We start from the raw sequence: 19,221 nt of genomic DNA, 5'->3' as shown, positions 1-19,221 counted from the left end.
AGAATGAATCAGTCGATCAAATCGACCTTCTTCTAAGAAAGGTTGAGAGTGGCAAATGTGAATTAGAGTCTTGCAAATGTGAATTAATGTCTGGCAAATGTGGATTAGAGTCTTGCAAATGTGGATTAATGTCTGGCAAATGTGGATTAGAGTCTTGCAAATGCGAATTAATGTCTGGCAAATGTGGATTAGAGTCTTGCAAATGTGGATTAATGTCTGGCAAATTTGGATTAATGTCTGGCAAATGTGGATTAATGTCTGGCATTCATCTACATTAGTCACTCTCCACCCAGTTGGAAAGTTATACCCAATAGTGATTCTAATAATCGCTATATAAAAACTGAGTATTACTATTATTATTATTATAAGCTAAGGCTCTACATACTTGGGCCCAAGCTGTGACTGGGGTAGACATGTGCGCTATATAAGAGGTCACCATTACCATTAAACATAACATGGATTAGGGCTGGCATACTTTTATGATTACCCGTCAACATGTATGTATATTCGCAATCTTTATCATGTACATCGTGTATTTATCTTTGTTATGTTGCTCTGCGATGGTAATTTGTATATTCCTTGGCATTCTATATAATACAACTGGGGGGGGGGGGGGGGTGTTTCACAAAGAGTAAGATCGACTTTAGGTTGGACTTAACTATAGCAGGCCTTTCGTGCCACTAGTTGCTCTCACCATTTGTCTCTTAATTATGATCTTTAGATAATATTTTTTCCTTTAATAATGAACCATCACAAAGTGTAAATTCTGTAGATTAGTGACCACGGTTTGTACCGTCCCTTGAGAGACCAATGCCAGTAAATAGTGAGAGCAAACAGTGGCATGAACAGCCTACCATAGTTAAGTCCAACTTAAAGTTAATCTTAGTCTTTGTGAAACACTCCCCTGATCTGTAATTTATGCGTGGCTTTATGTGGGGATATGCAACGGGAGTGAAAGATGAGCACAGAGTCTGTGTAGTGTAGGGGGGGGGGGGGGGTAATGAGGAAATTCATCTTGAATATTCGATATATTCGGAGATGGTCAATTGTACAGTGATGGTGATAACTAATTCCAATTTTTTGATCATGCATATTCAGAGAAAATAAATGATTTGTGCAATAGCAAAACTGATTGTATATCTTTTTTGTAAAGTAGAAATTTATTCTTTTTTTGTTTGTTCTTTTTGTTTAACCATGTTCATGTACATGGGGCTTTTGAATTTGATTAGGAGCTGAGATAAGAAAGAGAGAGTGAGGGAGGGAGGGAGAGAGACATGAATAGTGAGAGATAAAAGAGATAAGGTTAAAAAGAAAGGGAGAGAGAGAGAGAGAGAAAGGGGGGGGGGTAGAAGAGATAAAAATGGTGAGAGATAAAAGAGAAAAGGTTACAAAGAGAGAGAGAGAGAGAGAGAAAAGAGTGGGAGAGAGGTAAGAGAGATAGGAGGGAGGTAGTCTGAGAGAGAGAGAGATATATATATATATATATATATATATATATATATATATATATATATATATATATATAGGAATAGCGAGAGATAAAAGAGATAAGGTTATAAAGAGATGGAGAGATGGGAGAGAGATGAGAGAGAGAGAGAGAGAGAGAGGGGGGGGCAAGAGAGATAAGAGGGAGATTATGAGAGAGATAGGAGAGAGAGAAAGAAAGATAGAGGAGAGATACTGGAGAGAGATATGAGGTAGATAATGAGAGAGAAAGGAGAGAGAGAGAGAGAGAGAGAGAGAGAGAGGGGGGGGGGGGTTGGGGGGGGGGGGGGGGGTGGGAGGAGAGAGAAAGAGGGGGTGGGGGATTAAAATTAGCAAGTTAATTGGATGTTGAAAAGTAACGCTTCCAAATTTCCAGGGGGTATTTCGTATCCTGAAAATTACTTAATCTCTGCATTTTGTTTGATTCTTTTTTTTTAAACGAATTGAAATGATATAAGATTGGCCGGTGTTACAACAGGTCTACTCGCTCTGGATTATATATTCTTTTGTTCATTACACTTAAAGTCTTAAAGTCTTTGACATTGTACAAAAAAAGCTTTGCTACCTGAGGGCAACTACCATTTATTATCATGGTAGTTTGTACTTAGAAAGTCTTCTTGATAAAGCATATAAAGCTATGGTCACAAATCAGAGCAGCGACCGACCGATCAGTAGCCTGCTCGGTCGCTGCTGGAATTAGGCATCGCCCAGCGATTAGGTCGGTGCCCGGGCGGCGACCGCCCAGGCACCGAGCGTATTTTGGGCGGCGAGTGAAAAGTGAGCAGGCGCCGCCCAAATTTTAACTCCGCGCTAAAACTTCAGCGGCGACCGAGCGATGCCCTAAAAACGAGCGGTGCCTGGACGGCAGCCGCTCGGTGGCTGGGCAGCCGCCGGGCAGAATTGGTTAAAAACTCGCCGCTCGGCCGCCGAGCAGTCTACTTTTGGGTAATGTGACCATAGCATAACGGTGAGCTTCTCTGTTTCCGTAATGATCTCTTTTGCGCCCACAATAGGCCTTTGACTTTATACATGCCTGCCTTCTGTCTGCGGATTATACCCCAAAATCCTTTTACTTTTGGGACACACTCAATGCCTTTTTACAAAAGGGCAACCCTCCTTGAGCAATAGTATACAACCACGTTAAAAAGAATCTTTTGTGAAAGAAAAGAACACCGATATAGTGCATGTATGCGTAAGCAAATGAATGGGGAAAGGGAACTCGAGAGCTTTCTCTTTTACGTAACGCACGACGGGAGCTTTTGGACGTACTGTACTGTGCGCCATAAATGCGTACACGTAATGTATAGCTACCTAGTAGATCCACACCGGTGTTCACTCTTACCGGCGGATCAGAGAGTAACGCTAAGGAATTTTGATTCAGTCCTATTTATCAGTCTTAATCATACGTTTTACGGTGTATATATCGGAAGCTTCTAAGCAGTCAACATTTTTGGAATAGTGTGCTTATTTTACAGCTTCGCAAACTGAGAGTTCTAACTTGATAGCCAAACTGGTGGATAATTCTCTTACAGATTTTGCAGACGACAAGGAACTGAATATATGATATTGATATAAAACCACATTACGTCGTCTCGTCTCATGGTGACCTTTATATAGGTGGTTGCAAATGATGTCATCTGGTAAAGGCACCGAAACGAGATCGTTGGCGATGTCACGATCAGTCGATGTCAATTCACAGTCAGACATGAAAGATGTTATAAAGGTAATTGAGATGATTTATTGTGATTTAAATGATGAGAGCTATACTTACTAAATATTATGTGCTGATTGCAAAATTAATAATACCTCTCTCTTTCTCCTATTTCATCTACCTCTTACCCTATTTTATATCCGCAAGGACATTTTTGTATTGTTTTCTTATTTCTTTTTTTTCTCTTAATTGTTCTTATTCTCCCCCCTTAATTCTCCTCTTCATCTTCGTCATGATGTTCCTCTCCTCCCCACTTTTCACTTTACTATCGGAATCATCATCATCATCATCATCATCATCACTATCACCATCATCACCATCACCATCATCATCATCATCATCATCATCATCACTATCACCATCATCACCATCACCATCATCATTGTTGTCATCATCTCGATCGTTCACATTCTTTAATTCTTCTGCTGGACAAAATTTCTTCTTAAGTTGTTGGCCCTTAATATAATAGGCTATCTTTAGTTTCATCTCCTCTTCAATCTGACATTATCTTTAAAAAAAAAATTCTTTAGTTATCCGTTTCATATATTTTGATTTCCGTATGTTTCTTCATTTATGCTAGCAATTGAATATTATGCAAGAGACTATATGAATATTAAATTGCAAACTATAATAAGAAACTGTCAGTTGTAGCAGTTATTGTAGTGGCAGTGCATGTACATGTATAATAGAAGTAGTAGTAGTAGTAGTAGTAGTAGTAGTAGTAGTAGTAGTAGTTAGCAGTCTTCGTCGTCATCGTCATAGTACGTAACAGCTCTATCAACTGCATGAGCAGGATATATAAATACCACCACGATAATAAATAAATTTAATTACACATATACATTAGTTTCGAATCATGGATTTATGCCAAAGTACATTTAAATACTAATTTCTTTTCCGGATATTTCGAAAATGATGTTTATAATTAACTGTCAATTTAATACAAATGTTATCGAGTCAATGTCAACACAAATTGTCTCAATTTCCTTCAATGCACTAAAGAGGCTAAAAACAGGTAACATTTGATTTACATTACATTTGTGTTACCTCCTCTTCAGATTCGTATATATTTATATCACTTTCAGACGAAATATCAAGGAAGGGGGGGGGGGGGGGGGGGGGGGGGGAGGGGGGAGGGGGGAGGTACATGTAGAAGGGGAAGAGAAAAATAAGGAATCAATATCAATTTTAGTAGGCAAAGATATCGACAGAGGTGATTGTTGCCCATAAAGTTTGAATAATTTTTCGTATCTCTTTTCATAAAATGTTTGCGACAAAATGATTTATTCTTGCTAGATTCTTAGATAAATATTTCTTTCAAAACTTATATATATATATATATATATATTTCTTTCAGAACAAATATCGGGTGGGGGTTGAAAATGGTAGGAGGGAAAGATAAAATAGGAATCAGTATTATTTTTAGTTGGCAAAGGTATAGACAGATCAAGAGGTATATATCTACACTGTTGCCAATGAAGTTGTAGCAATATTAATTTTCTCACCTCTTGTCATCAAATGATTGTGATAACATGGTTTATTGTTGATAGATAATCTTAGATCTTCTCAGAACTTCAGGGTTAAAAGTATAGACCAGTTTCGGAATATGTTTTGACTAATACGTGGTGATACAAATTTTGCCGGGAAACCGCCTACTAATTGATGTATTTTGTAAATTATCATATCGATCCGGCTTGGATAGATATTGCGAATGTATTTCAAATTGAACATTTGGGCATATATTTCTGCTTTTTTGCGAATGTAGGTTGAAGTAATGCGATCTAAGCCTCTGAAGGCAATATTTAAACAATATTGAATAGACATTTTTCACCCAAAATCCTTGAACCGCAATTTTACGACAACCAGTCTTTACCTTAAATCTTTGTTGATCAATAAACTTTTGAGGAAGTACAAAACTTTATCAATAAAAAATAAACCACTTTGTCAAAATAACTAGGAGGTAAGAAAATTTTGTTCTAACTTTAATAGCATCAGTTTGTTGTTTTTTCTCTTTCAAATGAGAAGGGTATGTTATAACTTCAGAATGAAACCTTGTTTTTTCTCCAAACGTCCTTGCCATGTTCGTGTATTTTGGCAACCATGCGTCAACTTTTGCCCTCCATTCTTTCTCTTTAGAATTTGGATAATGGAGTGTTCTTAACCAAAGGATAAAATGAGAGTGTGCATATGAGTCCATACAATCGACTAGCATTGTTACTTTGTGTAAATAATAAATCAGATGGTAATCTGTACCTCCAGCCTTCTGTGTATTTAAATCGATGGGCGAGGGCTGCGCTATATATTATGAATATTCATTTTTAAAACAACTGGTGGAGTGGAATAATTACCCCCTCACATTGTGGGTAGTATAGAGACAAGGTAACGAATGACGTAAATGTGGCACATGACGAGGCAGGTTCGTTTACAAGCTGAATGTTAGAAAAACAGAACATATCACTCCTAAATTGATGAATAATACCTTGAAAATTGCACAACAAAATTAAAATTAATATACACTACATGTAATTGAATTATAAATAAAATCTCCTTAGTTCTGAAGTTTATGAGCTAGTCACAATGTCTGACAATTCTATTGAAAAGCGTATTGAAATGTAAATTAATGTTTTATGTCACCTTTTGAAATACTAAGATCATATCAGACACTTCGGGTAATTGAAGGATGTACATTTTTTACATGTAACTTTTTGAAGTTTACTTTGCTTTCAATGAAATTATTATTTTCAGTACAGATGCTTTATTTTACTATTCAATCACATAAAGCAGGCGATGTGTTTGCTTTATACATTCGACATTGTCATGCCGCTTAAGATTAATTATTGAAGAGTAACACATGACATGTCTTCCACGAAAATGCCAATTTGTAGACTGTGGAGAATGTTAAGGGGGCATTGTTGTATGGGTGGGGTCTGTCTTTACCCACTTTTTAAACGCATTTTTGACCTCTTGGCGACTACTAGTATAGTTCAAATGTCTCTTATGTTTGCAAAGTGTAGCTATGCCACTCAACGTAAATAATGGGGTCCAGATACAAAAGGGCAATAATGGAAAAGGCCATGATTGTATTCAAAGGTTCTTCATGAGAGCAAACATCTTCTTCCACTTGTACTCTGAGAGATAAGCACTTGGGTAAACTCTTCATCATTCATACCCCTTCCACGTGGTATCGTTAGCTACCAGCGGTGGGAGTATAGGAGAGGGGCTTATAAATAGGTGTGGTCCATGCAGGGCGGTTTAAGCCCCCCCCCAGCTTAAAAATAAATAAATTGCGAGGCACATATAGGAAATGATTGTAAGAACCAAAGGTCCTCAATCCCCTTCTCCCAACAAATTATTTCTCCAGAACCGCCTTCGATGCGGCCCTTTCCATACGTGGCAGTATGATTAAAGGAGGAACATATTATGGATGCCTCAGAATATTTAAAAATGTTGATACTAATGATTTCCTGGCAGCAGGGATGTCGATCTTTGTCTTACAGTAACTAATAAATTGTAATTATGATTTGGACGTAAAATGCAGCAACGGTGTGTATAACTGTAATGAAGTGTCCAAATAAAGAAACTGGAAAGTTGATATTCAGGGAAAAAGACGCCACGCAGATTTCTCGTGACTAAATGTTGCCTGTATGCAGTGGTGCTTGTAGCAAGATTGTACGACACAGGCATGCACCTGCAACAATTGTTCCTCGTCAGTTTCCTACTCAACCAAATTTCGACTCCAACCCTGGACCTAAAGCTGTACCTAAGCCTATAGACCTAAGCCTAAACCTAACCTGAATCCTATTTGCAACCCTTACCATAACCCTTTGATGAACTAAAGCCCCGATCAATTGTCGTAGAAGCAATTTATTGTTTGGTCACCCGTACAAGTGCAGGGACACAGCGTAGACATATTACTATGTCAGAGGCACAATATTCCCTTTTGAATGGCAAGAAATTGCGGGAGAGGGAAAGAGATAGAAAAGGAGTAAAAAGGTTAAGGAGGGGTGCCATGGTAATATGAATAAGGACAATATTTTATGACTCGTTCCACAACAATTTTTTCCTCAAGGATTTCATACAACCTAATCTAGTCAGGGGTGGATATAGGGGGGGGGGGGTTCGGCGGTTTACCCCCCCCCCCTGGGCGCCCAAGTGAAAAAAGGGGGAAAAGAGGGGGGGGGGGGGGGAGAAGAAGAACAAAAAGAAGGAAAAAAAGCAAAAGAGTAAAACGGCGCGATATTTGGAAAGTCCTGGATCCGCCACTGGGTCAACCCCCCCCCTTGTCAAAAAGCTAGATGCGCCCCTGCTAGTAACTATACCGTTGCCCCCCGTGATAACAGTGCCCCTTCAAAATGCCGAACCCATATGCTACGCCGCTTCCCTGACGCCTATGAATAAATTGGTATAACATTTTACAGATGGGTGTGGTTCTATTGTGTCACACAGTCAATGAAAGAAATTTATGAATGAAGTTTTGAGCATTTTGGTACACTCGTTGTTCTACCCGTGTGAAATACCGTTGCTTTGTTCCACGAGGGTGGGAGGAGGGCGCTGGCGGCAGTGAGAAAGAAGAAGTAAATATTTAAGTACTTGGAGGACATCAGCTGTCGGCTAAATGCTAGCGCTGGACGCTTAATGTAAAGTTTTAATGAAGCTTCTATATTCACGGTTAAAGTTCGTTTGTTGTAACTGGTGTAGATTTGTTGAAGGAAGGGGAGGGGGGGGGGGGGGGGTGGTAGGGTTAAAGTCTTCATGGATGATGGACATTTTTTCATTTAGCGGATGAGCAGGGGGGGGGGCATCCACTGTGCCCTTGTGTGCCTTGGCTACGCCTATGTTTGTAGTTGACGACGTAATATATACAAGAATGTTGCTGGTCTAGATTAACTTATTTATGACTGAGATAACCTTTTCTACTTGTACAAAAATGCGTAATTTGTCTAGTATGGCCTTCTGCCTTTAAAATTGCCTCTAGTTTCAATTTTAATTTTGAATTGTTGTATCCACAGAAGTGTCCAAATTAACACATTTATTTTCAGTAAAATGATTGTAACGTGGTGTTTCACACTGACTATACAGTGGCGTACCCACCTTGTTTAAGCAATGTATTTTACTTTTGGCGGTGTGGAAGGATTTTACACAGGATTACCAAAATTCTATTTTGAATATCGGTATCTTGATTTTAGAAAAGGAGAATGTGTGCTATACACACATCATGAATTATTCTGTATAATAGCAGTTTTCAGCATTGAAGTATAACTGAATCATAATCACATTTACAAAAGCTTAGATACAATGAAAAAAGATCAACGTTGGAACTTAAAAAAAAAAACGCTACCCATCTTTGAAAGAATGTAGTAGCAGTCTGTGTAGTAGTGATGCATTTTCTTCTCATGAGGGTGATATGCCGTTTGCCCACGAGGCGTCATTTCGAAAGCGTCATTAATGATATACTGCAGGCTATATGAAGCCAATAGCGTACATGCTCCAGTAATTCAGAGCAATGTTGTACTTCTTCTTTTAAATTACCATCGTGTACGATATCATTTTACATGGTGCGTCAAACACACTGACGGTCATTGACGCAGCCCTATGCTTGTCAGCAAATGACGCATCCTAATGTAGTGCGCATCGCCTCCTAAACCATATTCTAATTCTTTCTTTCATTGTATTTCATTGATCTACAGGTTGTTCTCCTGAAGGTGGCAAACAAGACAACTTCTCGTTATGGCGTCACCCTCTTCCTCTTCTGTTCATCCCTGTGGCTTCTCATTCAGGCCTTTCTCGCCCTGCACAACGGCTGCTGGATAAGCAACCCACAGATTCTCAGCAAGATCAAGGAAAAGACGTCAGCCGACTGTCGAATGTCGCCAAATTTGGCGGGAATCCACAGAGAAGAAACCGAGGGTGTGCACAGTCGAGAGCGCATCCCAGATGCCTTGCATCTCTTATCGCGGCAGGAAAGCGGCGGTGCTGTTGATGTTGAAAGGGCAGTGTTTAATGTCATTGTCGAAATGGGAGTCGCTGCCCCCGCCGAGGTGCCGGTTACTATGGCCGAGGGGGATGCACAAGGGGGGCAGCGAAAAGAGAGTTTGAATGTTCCCGAGAGTGAACGAGAAAAGAGGTCGGAGGATAAATCAGTGGCCACTCAAAATGGTACAGAGTCAAAGAACGACAAGAAAATAATATCGCAAGAAAAGACTATTGTTCCAGAGAGACAGACTGTCAATGAAAACGTCCCGGTTAATACCCAGGCAATCAAAACAAACAATGAGACGACAATGAAACATTTAGGTAGGGAGCCTACATTGAAACCGTACATTCCGCTTCTACCTGGGTCGGGTGTCTCGGCCCTGAAGCCTGTCCCTTACACGCTTCCAAGGAACATTTCCAAGGATATCGTCAAGATCACCAAAGATTCTTGGGAGACCATGGGTTGCTTCAACCGCGTCACGATTTTAACCCCTGGTACGAACGCACTGCCCAACGACAGCGAGTGGCAGGAACTGTACCAATCCTTTAGGAAATACCGCATGGGATACTACCTTCTCCAATGCCCTGAGAATGTGTGTGATCTCATCTTACGTGCGAGTACTTCAGCGAAGACTATCGCAGAAGGCAGCGCAGTGCTCGTAGGACCAGGCACGAAGAGCATGCGCAATAAGACGCGCGTGATTATGGAAGAAGTGAAGCGTCTTACTCCGGACAATCTCCTTAAGATCTACCTTTTCTCTCTGGACAGCTCTCCGATGATGAACTACTACGATCCATCCATGGCGAATTTCGAGTACCATTACAGCATGACGTATCATTCCCAATCGGATGTGCCGATACCTTACGGTCGGTATCGCAAAGGGGTTGGCGAAGAAAGCGCGCGGAATTGGGCAGAAGGCAAGAAGGGTCTCGTAGCATGGGTTGAAGACAACTGCGACAGAACATTCTGGCCGCGCATCGAGTACGTACGCGAGCTCAGCAAACACATTTCTGTTGATATGTATGGGAAATGCGGGAACAGGACGTGCGCGTCGACGCACTGCAAGGAAGAACTTAAAGGCTACAAATTTTACCTCTCGCTGGAGGAGGCGGCCTGCGACGAATTCATTACGCTAAACTTTTGGCAGCGCGCTCTGTCGTCTGGTGCAGTGCCCGTGGTTTACGGCGGAAAGAAATTCGCCTACACGAAAGTTGCTCCTCCAGATTCGTTCATCCACATAGCTGACTTTGAGTCTCCTGCAGCACTGGCAACCTATCTTTACAAACTCAGCGCGTCAGATTTGGAGTACAACAAATTCCACCAGTGGCGGACTTTGGGTTCCGTCCAAATTTCCGGGCCAGGGTTCAGCTTAGATTCTCTATGCGGTATGGTGCCACAGCTTATACATTTGTCACCGCCTAATAGGAGAGTGATGTCTAGAGGGAAGTTTTACAGGAGTTGTCGGAAGGGTATCTATGTGAATGGGTTAGCAGGGTCAGGTGACCTTAGCAACTGGGCACCTTGGAGATAACCTAGACATCATTATAGTTCCTATACAAAGAGACATAAAATTACAGTTCAGCGTCCTGCGATCAAATGAGAGACTCATACAAGGAGATGATGCGATGATTTTTTTTTTTTTTTTTGCTGAATTATATTATAAAAGAAAGCAGTATTATTTGAGAATTAACATGCTATTGGTCTTCAAAGATTGTATCACTCAGTACTTTTAATGTAATTTGGTTTCATTTAGTCATCTTTGCCGGCTGCAGACGCTACGTCATTATCTTTGCGGCTCTGCGTCAATACAGACATTCAAGCCTACTGAATGCCGGCTGCCCGTGGGTCCCTTGTGTACGTCGTTCTATGGCGTTTTAGACATACGAATGCAAAAGACACCAGACAACGACGCAACACGTTGACGCAGGGGTGCCTTGGCCTATAGTGTAAGACTATGCATTTGTCCAAACAAAGTCGGCGTTGACGCAACAGCAGCGTAGCAAATGATCAAATCCACACAAGCCAAAATTACGCACGGAAAATTGGGTTGGATAATCTTGTGAACAGTCGCTCACTGTTTAATTTGGATTGAGTGACTTTTAAATGAACAATTGACGGAGGGACTTAATTGACGCTTCGTGAGCAGCCGGGATATGTGTAGCTTGAATTCTCTTCAACTGGCCGAATCAAATGACGCCGGGAAGTTACGTTTTATGTGCAGTTGCTATTTATGTGATATGAATTATTGGATGAATCATTTTTTGTAAGTGACGCATGTCTGCAGCCGGCATTAGAAACTAGGAATTAATGTCGTCCCTGAAATATCTAGGCAAATCATTCATTCTTGAAAGGACGGAGAGTTGCATTGTCATTTGAATACATATATTAGGTTACAAAGATTTTTTTATTGAATATGAAGGTGAATTGTTACGTTTAGTGAAATGTCAATTTGTATCAAAGGGGTACCGGGTAATATTGTCGCATAACAATTCAAAGGCCTGTTATTGACAGAAATGTGAATAATCCTTTTACCTGTATTTGATTAATTAATGTCGGAAGGAGTTTTTTTTTTAGATGAAGGAAAAACGATGTCGAAATTTCATTTGAAGTACGGCTTTAAACAAACAGAGCCTTTTGATCTTTAATAATACCGTGTTTAGTATATCATAGTTTTCGGGAAGTTTAAATAGTGCCACAAGGAGTGTTCTATGTGATGCGATGACAGGTATTCGTCTGCTAAACTTTGTTAAAGGTCGAGACTTGTTTGGAAGCTTATAATGTTTAATTTGATTAATCTCTTGTGTTATTTATTCATCGGTTGGGTGAAGCTCGTATGTGGGCGAATTTAAAGTGGGGTCTAAAAGACGCCGATATTTTTCGTGCAAGATTAAAGTGTGTCAATATACGATACTGACAATGATAGAAGTTCTTTTTTTTCGACGAGTGTTTTTTCGGGGGCCGTGCTTGCTGTCTGTAATGCGTGTAAGGGATGACAGCGATAATTGAAGAATAACAAAATTGAACTGACAAAAACAGACAGATCAAGGACTTTGCAGATTATTGAAATGATCAAACTGGAGTAGGGCAGTAGGCCTACTATACGTTATTTGACGACAATCGTTCGAGGGAATCTTTCCAGGAATTACTTGCTATCAATACAAGGACAAGGGTTGATTACGTGTTCATTCCTAGCCTCGGTTGGGTGATCGAGGCTCGTATATGGGCGATTTTTAAGTGGAGCTTGAAACACGCCGACATTTTACGGGCAAAATTGTAAAAGTGTGTCAATACGAAATTGACAGTTATAAAAAAGCGCGCAATAAACTCTCAAAAGGGCCATTTTTTATCGGTACGTTGTCTATCAATGTGTAAGGATTGGAAGGATGATATAAGAGTTATACAGTCAAACCTGCTTTAGTGACCACCTGTCTACAAAGACCGAAATTTTTGTTTCCCTTGAAAATGGTTTCTCATTGAAACATGTACTTAAGAAACAAGTCTACAAAGACCGCCTGTCTACAGAGACCACTTTTTGTGTTTCCCTTGGGTGGCCGCTATAGACAGGTTTGACTGTACATTGAATGGTGTCACATTTAACATACTTATTTTACTTGAATCTTTCAAATATACTTTATGTTCCATTTGATATTGGTTGTTCCATTGACTGGAATTGTTAACAAGTAAATACAGACAACCACAAACAAATATTTATGGAGTTTCATTGACTGAAGCACAAACAAGCCAGACACAAAATAATGTTTTCTTTGTCTATATGCTCTTTATTCACAATTTCTTCCTCCAAATGTCCATCGGGAAACAGCATGATCTACATATTTGAGGGTTCATATATTGCGATGTAAAATCCAAGGCTTGTACTCACAAAGGTGGAATACGATAAAAGGTAGGCATTATGTAATCAGTTGTGATGGCACATTTATAAATATAGCCACAATACATTTGCACTCAGCTCCGTCTATTTTGTTTACACAAAACTTGTCATCCGTGACAGCTTTGTTACGAGCTAGTGAAATCCTAGCTTCTGATTGTTTAGCAGCAGATTTGTCACTGATTTTTGTCATTTGTCATTGAAAAAAGGCTTTGTGAAACGGGTCCCAGGTAGGCTTAGGGTATTAAAGAGTCGTGGCTATTTTTTTAAATTATAGAAACACGCCTTTACAACTGATTACATAATGCCTACCCTAAGATAATCCCATCCCATCTCCCTGTCTAGACCAAGCCCATCGAATCACAGGATACACAGAGCAGCAAGTGTCTTGCTTTTTTATTCCGTACAAATTACTGTAATTCTTTATTAACAAAAAATGGAACAAATCCAGTTAGGAAATGAAAATGTGAAATTTATTTAATGCTGACATGATTTTGTATTTGGTCACCCAGTTACAGAAAGTTACAGAAGATTGGCACATGGTGCTCCATTAAAGTTCCAATTTAAAGTTAATGCACATTGTATGAATATGGGCCTAAGTCCTCATTAATCTCCCTTGGTGCACTGGCACAGCGCAATATACATATATATGATATAGCGACATAGCAAATTTCCATCTTTTGTGAATAGTTTCTATCATTTGTATATAATATATATTTATTATACATACACAGACTTTATACCATATGTACACTTTATACAGCTTTCTTCATTGGTTTAAATACACTATCAAATTTTGGTATTCCATAATTTTAAAACAAATAGTTGGAAATGTATATATTTCCTTGGTCTTCTGTAGTTGGTGCTATGTCAGGAATAATTCTCGCATCCTTGGGCAAGATGATGAATAGTAAATGAGAGGAGTAATGGACATAAGTTTAGACTGGCTTCACCTCTTTGCTATTGCAAATGCAGACCACATGTCAGATTTGCTTATATTTGCACACATGACTATTTGATGAGTAAACAAATTTTGTTTTTATATGATATACATGTATACATCTCTCTTTTGCGAATAATGCTGCAAGAAGTATTTCTGCCATAAATAATTGTTTTTCTTTCAAAATTAAAAGTATTATACATGTGTGGCATTTTTGTATAAATATTCAATCTATCAATATATTTATTTATTATAACTCTGTATTTGATATACTCTTCTTAATTGTTATTTTATTACACACTTAAAAGGTGGGTTCAAAAAGTATTTAACATTTCGAATAAATATTTCCAGGAAAAAAAAAATCAAGATGACAAAATCAAGCTGTCATTACAACATTAATGGAAACAACTTATCGTTACTTTTATATATATTTTTGTTTTATATAATCAACATTAATCTTTAGTTTAATACAGTTCTACTGTTATGTGATTGTGGGTAATATTTCTTTGAAAATATTTTACACCTAACAATCATTTATTTTTGTATTAAATTATGATTTATAACCCGAATACATTGCTTCGATATCCCTTTTTTTTAACATACAATAGTTGTTAAGAGAGAGAAAAGATGAAAGAAAAGTGACTGTGTGTTTGTGAGAGAGAGATAGAGAGTGGGTATACAAATAAGAAGGGGAAAGGGAAAGAGAGAGGGATGAAGGAAAAGGAGTGGGACGAAGGAAACACGAGGAGAGATAAAAAGAGGGAAAGAGAGAGAGAGAGAGAGAGTGAAAGAGGTGGATGGAGAAGTTGTGACATGAGAAAAGAAGAGTAGAGAATGGGGAGAAAGAAACAGAATAAGAAAAAGATGATTTTAAGAAGGAAAGTCTAAACAAAATGGAGGAAGAATGATGAAAAAATAAGGAAAGGATAGATATATATCGATATGGGTTCAAAGTCCTAATTCTTTGGCCCATTTCCCCGCTGTTGAATTTTACTGAACCATTAAACACACATTTCCATTTCTGGCATTGGTATGTAAAACATGATTTTCTGGGAATATACAATTTTCTCTATAAATGCGATACTTCTTTGGCTCAATGTAAAGATAGATTTGCACATAAACAATTATAAATGTACATGTATATGGAATCTGGCATAAATAAATTTATCCTACTTGAACAAATTTAATTTGTCTAGAAAATAGAAGTATGAGAATGGATAGTAACATAACAAAAAACACTATAAAACCAAGTATAAATACATAAATAATTCAATTCATTTACAGAACACAACAAAATCTGATAGCTTGCAAGTAATTTATAACAGATATACATTTAAGCACATACGCCAATAGTTATTCTCACCATGGATGTTCATAATGCACGCATACCCAAACAATGATGTTTAATAGCAAGTTGCTATGCATTGCAAGCAGGAATATATAAATGTAATGGCTAATTTATATGTTCATTCTATGAGATTAATGCTGCAAAATGATTCCTTTCTGACAAAGCAAACACAAATGGAGAGTGATATTGGATGAATTACAGTGAAGGTTTGTATAAGTGATAAATGTTTATATGAACCATCATGCAAAAACCACAAGGGCAAATAGAAACTGCTTCTTGATATAGCATGTACAAATCACTAATAAAAGACGAATGTCACTGAAATCAAATATATTGCAAAACAAATCGGTCATTCATTCACAACCTGATTTATACAAAGAAAAAACACCCTGTAAAATATTTAGACCTCTTAACTTTTTGACAATGGTACACTAAACATAATCGTTATGTAATGCTCAAAGTGAAAAGTGTTTTCTATAAAACCATAAAATCATATTCTATTGATAGATGTATCTCTTATGCCAAACAACAAATGCAACTAAAACGCTTTTCTATGAAAAGACAGCAAAGAAGGAAAATATATAATATTACATGAAATCAAATCATTTACTTTTCTCAACGGATATGTGGAAACATAAAACAAAGGCTACTGTTATACGCACTGGCAAGTTAATCATTAAGCATCCTCAAATTGGCAATTTTGTAATATATTTACATATAATCATATATAAGATCATTATTTTTCAAATCTCATTTTAATCTTACAGAAAAGGTGTTATAGCAATAACAGCAACAAAATCAACAACCAAATTAAAATAATGAATGGATGAGTGAAACAATTAACTCTAAATAAGCGTTTCTTTTTGAATAAAATACTAATAGAAGCATGAATTATTGCTAATAAAAAGAAAATGAACTGCATTTTGTGCACCACAGAACAAAAAGTTAGCATGACAACAAAAAATTGGAAGATTAAATCAATTCATTTCAGATTTTTAAAACGTGTACATTCATTATGAGATTCTACGAGCACATAACATAATATGACTGTAAGTAGAGGTAGAACGTAAAGATTTTTGGTTGATGTCGAGAATAACCCATTTTTGTAATGTAACCAAATTTAATGCACAGGTCTTTGTGAAGTGCCTCAATATAAATTATTTCATTCACCTGTTACAAATAATTGAATTTCTCAATAGTCAGGATGCGAATGGCATACATTAACAACACATATTATATGCAATTTGCATTTTGACTATTGAAATACAATTAATCGTAACAGGTGAACGGAATCAGTTGTATCGAGGCACTAATTCACAAAGACGTATGCATTAACTTTGATTACATTACGAAAAAAGGCATATCGACACTCCTTCTCAAGTATTTGCTCTTTCTTACCAATATAAAAACAAAATCTAGGGAGTAATTAGAAATGCCCATATTGGTTTAAGTATGCTGTATAGAGTAATACATACATGTATTGAGTATATGATCTCTTTTTATTCCAAAGGTATAGTTTATCAAGGGTATATCATCCAGTTAAAAAAGTTAATGAACCGTTTCAAATTTCAGGTGGATCCATATAAAAAGTGATCTGCTTATCATAACAGTCTATTAAAAGAAAGTAAGTTTTTTTGCAAACTGTAGTTATGGATCACTTTACTAAGAATATTATTTTAAAGAGAGCCTGAAACTAGTCAAAAACAGTGAGTATTTGTTAATCTCTTTCTTTGCTCTATTGAATTAATCAATTAAATGTGACAGCTGAAACAAATTTAAGCAGATACTTTCTGAGGAACATGTACTTTAACAGTTATTGCCCTTTTGGTTATGAAAAGATCATATGTATAGGTTGGTAAGCATTATGAGACCGTACATGATTATGTAATACATTAAACACTATTAGTAGTGTATATTTCTTTCCCTAACGCTGTATATTGGAAAAGACGTCATAGGTGAGCTAACAGCTTTCACGACATAAATTTATTGTGAGAAGAGAGAAAATAAGTAGAAATTACGATGAGGGCGCCATACAATCCTGACATCCATTCTCCATCTTTGTTGTCATGGTGATGCTCCACGGAATGTATTCTCCAGGATGCCGTTCCAACTGGTCTGCTGGTTATGTCACTCGTGTGCAATCGTAGGGTCAGAGGTTCAAATCCAAGCCAACTGATCCTTTCTCCCTGATATTGGGCATTTCATCCACAGTTGCCTCTCTCTACACAGGAGTAGCAGTTAACGCCTACATGCATATATATATATGTAGGTGGTGCTTTGTAGGGATACATGTTTCTTCATGATTAATCAAATGCTGTATTTCAACATCTAAAAATGACTCGTCTCTCGATCTGCCAAACGATGCAACTTCATGAAGTCAAGTGTCCAATATTCAGCGTCACCATTCACAATAAAAAATTTGTTGTCCAATTCTTGCTGTTTTTCCCCGAAATCTCTCCAAATATACGCGACATCTAAATCGGAAAATAGCTACAGTTTGGTCTCCCATAAGCTTTTAGCATGGAAGCGGGAATGTTGTATGACATGGGAAGTTTTTAGTTATGTATGCTCGACTGCTGGAGGGCACTTAACCTGTTGCCTCCTGGAAACCGGGTGTGTCCCTGTGTCAAGCCTATGGGAACTGGAGCATTCAGTAGTCTGAGGGTTAAGAGTGTCTGACTGTGTGACCAGCACGCAACAAAGATAGGTAGGTCAAGGTAGGTCAAGGGGTCACGGTGTCTCATCTCTTGCCGTTCACTCTTCTGTGTTTACCGTTCATCCGGACTCTCTGTTGGAAAGGATGAATAGAAAGAAAGACAGAAAACGATTAGTTTAAAGCCCGTCTGCACTAGTTTGGCCAGGAGGGATTAGACCACCCTGCTGGTACGTCACTGACAGGTGGTTAATTCATCAACTCAGCTCTCAATTAACATAAGAAAAAGAGGCTCATGGGGGACCAATGGTCACCGATTACCGGTAGGCATTGTTTTCTATATAGAGGGAGCAAGTAGCTACAAGTAGTGCAGTGGGGCTTAAAGTTGGGTACGAAATGTACAGCATGAGACATACATGTAGAGGTGTCGTGGTCGCGTGGATACGTCACCGGACTTTAATCAAAATGACGGTTGGACCATGGTACAATTCCCGCCGCGGTACTAATGTCCTTTGGCAAGACAACAATCTACATTTGCCACACTCGACCCAGGTGATGTAAATTAGTACCTGGCAGGAACTTATTCCTTGTAATGCTAGAGTGCAGTAATGACAGCCATGCTAAAGCCAGGGTATGAATTGTAGAGCGCCACTGAGGAGTGTCAAGTCTGACAAACATGAGCGCTATCCAAGAACCCACTATTATCATTATTATTATGAGTACATGTATGTAGCTTTTTACATTTGTACATTTTATATACCGTACAGTAGAACAATGCACAATGAAAGTAACTGCAAATTATCCACTTAATACAGGGGCGGACTGGCCATGGGGGAGAATATGCCTGGGTGGTTTTCCCAGTGAGCCATTCAATCTATTTGGCTTGATGGCTGATCAATTTCTGGAATGAAGGCCAGTGGATATGTATTTTATATGTCGAGTAAGCCTTTTGAATTGAATTTCATTACGAATCCTCCCCTGACTCTTTACAATGTTCAGATGAAACTTTTTACCCCAATGATTATACACGAGTCCATGCTAGGTTAGTTATGATTATGAGCAGATGTTAGTTATGATGTCACAAAGGAAGTTAGAAAATGTTAGATTATGACGTCACAATGAAAGTTATAAATGTAAAATGACAGCAAGTTTGAGAAAAATTGTCATTTGGTAAAAAAGAAATTGGTAGGTGAGTGTTATATTCTTTTAACGGAATTTGATAAT

The 19,221-nt window shown here is 38.2% G+C and overlaps 2 protein-coding genes across 9 annotated transcripts in view; one reads left to right on the top strand and one right to left on the bottom strand.

Moving 5' to 3' along the window:
- Window positions 1-2,802: 2,802 nt before the first annotated feature.
- On the top strand, window positions 2,803-13,252 carry LOC100890802. The gene is made up of 2 exons (XM_003727129.3): window positions 2,803-3,208; window positions 8,884-13,252. Exons 1-2 carry the CDS (start codon window positions 3,113-3,115, stop codon window positions 10,699-10,701), a joined length of 1,914 nt encoding a protein of 637 aa, XP_003727177.1. The 5' UTR covers window positions 2,803-3,112; the 3' UTR covers window positions 10,702-13,252.
- A 3,371-nt stretch (window positions 13,253-16,623) lies between these two features.
- The window catches only part of LOC754108 (guanine nucleotide exchange factor DBS), a 103,482-nt gene continuing 100,884 nt past the window's right edge, over window positions 16,624-19,221 (bottom strand). For 3 of the 8 annotated variants that reach the window (XR_004063519.1, XM_030981814.1, XM_030981817.1), the window contains one exon: window positions 16,624-18,132. Coding sequence is in view for 7 of the 8 variants with exons in the window: in XM_030981814.1 (XP_030837674.1) it covers window positions 18,113-18,132 (20 nt within the window). In the remaining variant the exon portion in view is untranslated. The remainder of the gene's footprint in view (window positions 18,133-19,221) is intronic. The other 5 variants (XM_030981815.1, XM_030981819.1, XM_030981820.1 and 2 more) reach the window with 2 other exon arrangements.

Source organism: Strongylocentrotus purpuratus, unplaced genomic scaffold, assembly GCF_000002235.5.
Source record: "Strongylocentrotus purpuratus isolate Spur 01 unplaced genomic scaffold, Spur_5.0 spur5_scaffold_12, whole genome shotgun sequence".
Lineage (NCBI taxonomy): Eukaryota > Metazoa > Echinodermata > Echinoidea > Camarodonta > Strongylocentrotidae > Strongylocentrotus > Strongylocentrotus purpuratus.
Note: the sequence above shows the minus strand (reverse complement) of the source record. Positions and strands in the feature narration are given on the sequence as shown.

Excerpts from the sequence above, each read along its gene's own strand:
- LOC100890802 (XM_003727129.3), top strand. The coding sequence starts at position 3,113 with ATGATGTCATCTGGTAAAGGCACCGAAACGAGATCGTTGGCGATGTCA. Across the intron at positions 3,209-8,883 it reads ACATGAAAGATGTTATAAAG|GTTGTTCTCCTGAAGGTGGC; the intron begins GTAATTGAGATG and ends ATTGATCTACAG.